The sequence below is a fragment of the Limulus polyphemus genome, unplaced genomic scaffold (genome assembly GCF_000517525.1).
Source record: "Limulus polyphemus unplaced genomic scaffold, Limulus_polyphemus-2.1.2 Scaffold844, whole genome shotgun sequence".
NCBI lineage: Eukaryota > Metazoa > Arthropoda > Merostomata > Xiphosura > Limulidae > Limulus > Limulus polyphemus.
In genome coordinates, this window is record NW_013666454.1 from 202,613 (window position 1) to 211,723 (window position 9,111).

The 9,111-nt window shown below is 34.3% G+C and overlaps 1 protein-coding gene across 1 annotated transcript in view; it reads left to right on the top strand.

Annotated features, from left to right (window-relative positions):
- Positions 1-8,910, top strand: part of LOC106460826 (sodium-dependent nutrient amino acid transporter 1-like) — a 38,272-nt gene extending 29,362 nt beyond the window's left edge. Inside the window, exons 13-16 of the mRNA XM_022387630.1 lie at positions 2,510-2,609; positions 4,517-4,617; positions 7,193-7,387; positions 7,820-8,910. Coding sequence (XP_022243338.1) covers positions 2,510-2,609; positions 4,517-4,617; positions 7,193-7,387; positions 7,820-7,972 — 549 coding nt within the window. The 3' untranslated portion in view covers positions 7,973-8,910. The remainder of the gene's footprint in view (positions 1-2,509; positions 2,610-4,516; positions 4,618-7,192; positions 7,388-7,819) is intronic.
- The last annotated feature ends 201 nt before the right edge of the window (positions 8,911-9,111 follow it).

Sequence of the window (9,111 nt, forward strand, 5' to 3'; positions counted from 1 at the left end):
TGTAACGTCTCTCGTGCTCCCCGACTGCAGTTCAATTACTCACTATCTATATCTTACATTCCCCTCTTTTATATACCAGCGTACCCTATTTCTAGTAAGAACTTGAACATTCGCCAAAGTACATGATAGTTCTAGAAACGTTGCGTCACGGTGGTCATGTGACTCGCTGACGCAACAATACTAAACAATTGCTTAGGGTCTCGAGTAGTTCGGGGGGGGGTGATGCTGTGATTCATGTTTTTTTTTTTTGTTATCTTAATCTGAACTTTGGAATTTACCTATTTTAATATTGTGTATATTTAAAAAAATATATTTTTAGTGCACGCGATCCAAAAACATATTACTCAGTAATGGACGGACGTTTAAAGATTGTAATAGTAAGACACAATTCTGCCAGGTACAATTGCAGTGCACATGCGCTGATCGGTTTTTAAATGCAGTACAAGATATTATTCATGATTTGAGAAAGATACCAGATAAGGGTGTGAGTAGAAATTAGTATGTCTTGTGTTGGTATATTTTTTAGTCTTTAGAAATAATGCAATTAATATTTTTTTGGGGAGAGATTAAGAGGACACAAAAGTATTTCTGCTTAAGACCCCCAATAGGCTAGCATCCAATATAAAGTATAATACTCTCATTCGTTAGATTAGGGATATGTCACATAATATGCCCGAATTTAGGGTTAAGGTATATATTAATTGCAAAGTGTATGTAGCGTAATGGCGGAGCTTGTAAAATTATACTGTCTTTGTAAATTAACATATCTCAATTTGAAATAGACTTCTTGGTATTCTTGTATCAAGAACTGCATCAGCAAGTTATGTATACTCTCACACATATATACGCATCTAAGTAAACATCCTCACTGAAAATGAAATACAAAAAACTTTGACAAATGTTTTGACAGTTTAGAAAATCGTTAGTGCCTTTTGTTATCTTGTAGTTAGGAAATCGCTGTGTGATTTAGTAGCGCGCTTTTCTTTGTGCAATAAAATAAACAAAATAAAAGGTAATTATGTGAGATATTTATATGGACTTTTAAAGGTGTAATAATAATGGTTCTTACTGATTCGGCCACTTTGAAGTGATAGGAGTAATGTTAATGGTTCTTACTGATTCGGCCTTTCTGAAATGATAAGACTAATGATAACGGTTCATAATGATTAGGCCTCTCTGAAATTATGAGTAATGATAATGGTTCATAATGATTAGGCCTCTCTGAAGGGATAGGAGTAATGATAACGGCTCGTAATGATTAGGCCTCTTTGAAATGATAAGAGTAATGATAATAGTTCTTACTGATTAGGCCTCTATGAGATGATAAGAGTAATGATAACGGTTCGTAATGATTAGGCCTCTCTGAAATGATGAGTAATGATAATGCTTCCTACTGATTAGGCCTCTCTGAAATGATAACGGTTCGTAATGATTAGGCCTCTCTGAAGTGACAGGAGTAATGACAACGAATCTTACCGATTAGGCCTCTCTGAAATGATAAGAGTAATGATAATGGTGGTTACAAATTAGGCCTTTCTAAAGTGACAGAAGTAATATTCATGATGTTAGGAAAACACGTAGGTTGAAGAAATCAATTTAACTCAATAATACGATACCCTATAACCCGAACGCTTTCGAAAGGTGGACCTCTATTCTTCAGGGGCAAACTAGGAATGACTGTGTAAAGCAAAGTTATATTTCTTAATTCTTTACACCTAATTTTTTTTTTCGGTAGTATTGCATCGGAAATGAGAAACACTTCTAACAATACATTGAAAGCGACTGAAAACACTTATGGATTTCTATGGTAGTGTGCATGGCGTCACATGAACTTCACCTCACTCACACATTGCTTTACACGGTCATTCCTGATTTGCCCCGGAAGAAGAAAGGTCCACCTTGCGAAAGCGCTTGGGTTATGGGATATCATATTTTTGTGATAGGAGTAATGATAACAATTCTAACGGAATAGACCCTTCTGAAGTGATTGGAGTAATTATATTGGGGTTAGTTATCAGGCCTCTCTAAAGTGATAGGAGTAATGATAACAATTCTAACAGAATAGATCCTTCTGAAGTGATTGGAGTAATTATAATTGGCGCTAGTTATTAGGCCTCTTTGAAGTGATAGGAGTAATGATAACAATTCTAACAGAATAGACCCTTCTGAAGTGATTGGAGTGATTATAATGGTGTTAGTTATTAGGCCTCTCTGAAGTGATAGGAGTAATGATAACAATTCTAACAGAATAGACCCTTCTGAAGTGATTGGAGTGATTATAATGGTGTTAGTTATTAGGCCTCTCTGAAGTGATAGGAGTAATGATAACAATTCTAACAGAATAGACCCTTTTGAAGTGACTGGAATAATTATAATGGTGTTAGCTATTAGGTCTCTCTGAAGTGGTCAAAAAATTAATGTATATATATATATATATATGGTAAGATGTTGTAATACTACAGAGTGTAAAATATAATCAGTAATGCAATGCAAACCTTCTTTATCCTAGGCTGGAGAACACGTGATAAACCTATTGGATAACTACGGGGTAGGGGCAGCAGTGTTTTTGTACGCCGTATTGGAAATTACTGGTATTATGTGGATATACGGTAAGAATACGAATGATAAACACATGGATAGTGTGTTTTATTACCATAAAAAGATCACTTATGAATCACGTTTGTATCAGAGCAAATTAGTTTATCATTTTAAATCTTGTTTATAACATTAAATTTCTAGCCTATCAATTAAGGCGTGAAAATGCTATTACGCAAGACGTCAGCTTACACGTGATGTTCATCTTATAAAATGATCTTATCTTCATAACTTGACATTTTCGGAGTCAATATAAAATAAAATTTAGGTAGAGTTCTGTCTTCCGCGGAGCAAGCTGATAAGTTCTGTTTATTGAACTAAAAGGCCTTATGGACAGTTCCGCATTGCAGAAGAAAGGTAAGTCTGAAATGGCGTTTCTGCACGCCTCTGATATGAGATTGAGAAAGGACTGATTAACAGGATTGTGAGAAAAATCTCCCACAGTCTAACGCGATATTTTATCACATTTAACTAGGCCTGAAAGGTGGAAGTGTTTCGTTAGGCTGTAGCGTGAAACCTATTTCCGAGTAACGAAGTAAACAATTTTTTTCTAATAATTTTCGTCACTGTTATTGGTTCTCGAGTAACTAGGAAAGGTGATTGATCTGAAATACCCCCCCACCCCATCTCTCCCTTCAGTAAACATGTGAGAATGAGGTATAAATATGTTGTTCTAAAGTTTTTTTGTTTTTTTTGTAGAGAATTAATAGATATGATAATATAATTTTGTTTTTCTAACAAACGTTTTGAGATTTGTTTCATCTTTCTTGGCATCGATCGTGAAAACAATTTTACGGCATACATTAATTTCACTTATTATGGGACCCGCGTGGTCTTGTGGTTGGACTGTCGGTTTGTTTGTTTGTTTTTGAATTTCGCGCAAAGCTACACGAGGGTTATCTGCGCTAGCCGTCCATAATTTAGCAGTGTAAGACTAGAGGGAAGGCAGCTAGTCATCACCCCCCACCGCCAACTCTTGGGATACTCTTTTACCAACGAATAGTGGGGTTGACCGTCACATTATAACCCCCACGGCTGAAAGGGCAAGCATGTTCGGTGACTGGGATTCGAACCCGCGACCCTCAGATTGCGAGTCGAGCGCCCTAACCACCTGGCCATGCCGGGCCTGGACTGTCGGATTGCAGCTCAAAAGATTCGGGATTTCGAGACATGATTCTGCTGAACACGCTCCGCACTTTCAGCTGCGGGCGCATTATGAAAGTGACAGTAAATCACAATATGTGGTCCAAAAAGTTGAATAAAACTTGTGGCAGCTAGTCATTCTGGCTGTTTTTTTCTTCATAGGTAGTTAAAAATTAAAGATAACTATAATTGAACCCTAAGGGCATCTGTCCTGGTCATTCAGCCCACGTGAATACGGTACCATTAAGATTGAAAATTCCAATTCCATTCAATTATTAATTACCTAGTTAACTAACACAAAAAACATTTTGCTAGGTATAACGTTTCAGGCATTGCTACCTCGAGATATAACAGGAACTTTAAACACCTTGGGGTATATTTAAGAAAGTGCACTAAAATATTTCCTAAACTAATCTCAAACCAAGGACCATTTGATGGAATATAAGAAAGATGCCTTTTTGTGCGAAAAGATGGTATTAATTAAAACAAAATATTTGTGAAACGTACAACTGTATTTGTTTTCTTTAATTTTGTAATATATCGTCAGTTGGTCTTACTAAGCTATTGTTACAAGATATACAGATGGTCGCGTTATGACTATATTAGAATAATTTACTAATTTCTCATGTAATATTTCTGTCCTAAACAAAAAGATTTGATACACGTTTCATTCGTGATTGTGTTGCAGACTTCCATTTTGAGTTGTTTTCTAGGTTTTTGTTTTGTTTGGCACGTCTCAGTTTTGCTTATTTAGCAGGTTTCATATTCGTTTTTTTAGGCTACCGGAGGTTTCTATCTGACGTTCACTTCATGCTTGGGAGACCCGTTGGATGGTTCTGGAAATGGACTTGGATTTTAGTAGCACCAGTTTCCCTTATAGTAAGTATTGTTTTACCTACCTTTGCCATCAAGCAAGTTATTTGTTTGTAAGCAACTGGTAACAAGTAGTTAATTTTAACTTAAAATAGGCACTCCATATAAGTTACTTTTATAAGTAATTATGTTTAAAATTGGGAACGAGATTCCATTTGAAGATTCTTTTATTTCTCATTACTTTTAACTGTTATTTAGAGGGTGTCCGAAAATTATATTAATAAGTCTCCGGAACAATTTTGTTGACTGTATAACGAGTTTCTGATGAAAGGTCTTATTGTACTACATATTCTAAGTAAACATGTATGTTTCGGTTATTTTTCAGTATATAATAATGAAATGTATTCTTCTGTCTAAGGTGGGTAAATTAGCCCTTGTTTTGTCTAAAGTGATACAACTGGGTGGGTAAATTAACCCTTGTTTTGTCTTGAGAGATAATTAATGGGTGGGTAAATCAACCCTTGTTTTGTCTTGAGAGATAATTAATGGGTGGGTAAATAACCCTTGTTTTGTCTCAAGTGATAACTAATACAGTACAAATTTGTTTTTTCTGCTGTGTTTTTTGAGAATGAATCAGAATATCTTTACTGGGTCTTAATGTCGTGCTCAACTTTCGTTCCCCAATTGTATAAATGTTTGTGATTTTCGTTTTCCCCTCTGTGTTATAACATGCGAGCTTATAATGTGTGTAATGTAATTCGTCATAATTAAAATTCAGTAAAATATATTGTTTTTCGTTTAAAAAATGCAATTTCTGTGTTATTTAGCGCTTAAGCGGAATTTTGGATTAAGTTGGGTTTGGACACTATTACAATAACGTTCAGTATAATGATAAAAACATTAAAATCAAATGTTGGAGTTTTAAAATTTTAATTCTATTTAAAATGTTTACAGAAGGTTATTTTGGCGTCAGTATGTGTAAAGTATCTCATTTTTGTGAGTACAAATGTTTTATATTTAAATAATTATAGACCTAAATTTAAAAAAATATTTTGACATTTTATTTGTTTATGTTAAACCCAACTTCACTTGTGAACAGTGATGTGCACAAGGGGGACTCAAGTTCCTACCCTTATGCCCCAAAAGTGCCATTTTTTTCTATCATAAAATTTGCCAACAACTACGAAAAAATACGCCTGATTCCACGCCTTGCATACTGCAAGTTCTAGGGGGAAAAATTCCAACTTCAAAATGAATGAAACATAGAGACTTGTTAAGATGTTACAGTATAAAAAAAGTATAATTGTGATATGTTATTAAGTGTTAACACGCAAGAAATCACTGTCTAGTTTTAAATAATAAAAGTGGGGTTATGAGACAAACTGAATAAGAATAAATGAGGATCTGTTTGTTTCTTATGACTTTTACCCTATGTGTGCTAGAAGCAGCCCGCAGTCCACATAATCTCATTTAACAACCTTCCACCCAGAAAAAAAAATGCTTACCTTATGTTGCTTAAAAAGTGTCCTTTTTTTGTCAATGAGCCTTACCCTTTTAATGTCCTCTGCACAAGTAGCTTGATGTCCGAAAGACCGTTTTTGTTGAGATAAGTTGAATTATATGTAAGTGATATATATATGTGTTACTATTTTCAATTTATGGCTTTTCTGTTAACAGGATTTGGAAAAATAGGGTTTTGCGTGTACGTCTATGGTCTTAGCCAACTTTCTGTAAGACAGTGATAACTTCAAATTCGTAACCGTATTTACTTATAGGTCGCGTAAAAGTTGCATAATAGGTTACTTGTGTTGTGCCAACCGTAGGGTTGGAACCCCGAAATCAAACAATATAAGCCCTCCAGCTTAACGCGTAGTCACCAGGGGGACGTTAATTTTCTTCAAAACAGCATTTTTTCGTTAGAATGGACTTCTTTGATTTTATCAAAACATTAATCTTTTTTCTCTTTTTAATAATATATATTTCCTTCTCTAAATGACCACGAGAGGCACTGGATTATGTGCACGCTAATAAACAGTACAAAACTGGATTATGTGTACGCTAATAAACAATGCAAAAGAGTGAGGTTTTTTCATAATTTGATAATATTTCGAAACATTTCTTCAGATATATCTATTCTTAACTACGTATCGTAAAATTTGTGCCACATACACATTTCTTATCCCAAACATTTTACGCTTTTATTATGTTTATTAAAATTCTCGGTTTAAAGAAATCTTGAGTGATATTAGTTATCCAGAATATAAACCTTATAATGTCTTGTATAGTTATTTATGGTATCAAAATGCCTCTCTGTGTTCGTATGTAGTTCATCTACGGATATAGTTTAGTCGTGCATGGTATCAAACTACCTCTCTGTATTCCTGTGTGGTTCATCTACGGATATAGTTTAGTTGTGCATGGTATCAAACTACCTCTCTGTATTCCTGTGTGGTTCATCTACGGATATAGTTTAGTTGTGCGTGGTATCAAACTACCTCTCTGTATTCCTGTGTGGTTCATCTACGGATATAGTTTAGTTGTGCATGGTATCAAACTACCTCTCTGTATTCCTGTGTGGTTCATCTATGGATATAGTTTAGTTGTGCATGGTATCAAACCACCTCTCTGTATTCCTGTGTAGTTCATCTACGGATATGGTACAGTCATGCTGGCGATAGACAACGCTAAAGAAGAGAAAGATGAAAGTAATACTAGATTAATCATGCCAGCTTGGGGAACAGCGCTCGGTTGGATTTTAGCAATGCTATGTATCATTCAGATTCCTTTTTGGTTTGTTGTAACAATAATTAAGGCTCCTGGGTCAACTGTTCTGGAGGTAAGTTTGATAAATTAACTTTAAAAGAATGTTCTAACTGTTTGTTTTTTTTAACATTCGCTGTAATTTTTTACAGAGGCTTAAAGTATACAATATAACAGACTCTGTCTGATAACTTTGGATAACATATTTTGTGTCGCATAAATGAAGACTTTTATTTGAGTTTGAAATATTCTGTTACTTATGTTAAAGTTCAAGATATCCTCTCGCTTCAGTGTGTTAAAAACTTAATCTCAAACGAAGTTACTGTTCCAATGGCCTTTTTTATATAACTTTTAGACATTAGGCCTGTAGTATTTTTTATTAAACGCCTTTATAATGTACACAATTCCAGAAAAGCATATTATGTAATCAAAATATTGGTAAATGCATTTATATATGCACGTTTTATTATTTTTAAATATTCTAAAGCCTACTTTCATTTTCTGATAGAAATTGAAGTATACTTTTCGACCTACACCAGAATGGGGTCCCAGGAACCCCACCTTTCGGAGAGAGTGGGAAAAGTGGAACGCGAAGAAGATAAAAGGGCAAGCCCCAAGTGCTTTGTATACTAACCCTAGTTTTAAGCCGGATGACGTTTGAAATCAGTTTTTTAGCTTTACTTTAAAACCTGTGAACGTGCTTTCTGTATAAAGGTGAAACATATTTGTTGTAGCAAATTATAAATTAACGTAGTTAAAATATTATATAAGAACCACTAAATGTTTTAGCAAGAACTATTTTTTTGAAGAAAATTCCGGAACAGCTTGTTAGTAATGGAGTTTATGTTAGGATTTATTTAACATGTTGTCTTAGGGCCATTCTGTGTACAAAAGGAAATATCTGGAAAGAAATTCAACCAGGAATGAGTTAAAAAAAATAGTCTAGACTACCTTATTTCCAAAGCTTGCCCCCCAGTGGCACAGCGGTATGTCTGCGGACTTACAATGCTAAAAACCGGGTTTCCATACACGTGGTGGGCAGAGTACAGATATCCAATTGCGTAGCTTTGTGCTTGATTACAAATAAACAAACAAAACAATTCCAAAGCTTAAATATATATTTGATATTGGAAAATAAACAAAGAAAAAATAAGTGTCGCAAATATGTAATTTAAAGTCTCGTGAACAATGCGTAAGCCAATATTTTCAACTAAGTATTTTTGAGTCACAACTCCTCTTAATTTAAAGCTTCTTCTAATACGCTTTTCGCCCTAATTATTATCTAGCTTGGGGTGTCGCAATACAACGGGTTCATTAAATAATAATAATAAAAGTCAGTAATATCATTTCCAGGCAGAAGTTGCAGATTCGTTAATAATAGACATGAATGTAAAATTTGTCCTAAAACCTTTCGTAATTTCAGTTTTGTTTTCTTGTGCGTGAAGACATCTAGGTGGTTCATTGGTACAAACTCATGTTCCTTTATTACACGTCTTGAAAGCATGAGTAATATATTTGATTAGCCGTTTGTATTAAATTGATTCTCATGTACGTCTTAACTAACTGTACAATATTAACCCTGTGCACATACACGTTTTGATATAAAGTTATGTTTTAATAATGGTTGCGAAACTTTTATTTTCATTACTTCTGTTCTTGTTTATTTGAGTAGTATAGGTTGAATATGTATGTAATATAGGTCCTTGCTATTTAAAAATAATTGATATTTGATAAACTTAAGAAAGTGCAAATTTAAAAAAAAAATACACTGCTTTACTCAAAGTCCTAAAGAGAAACGTA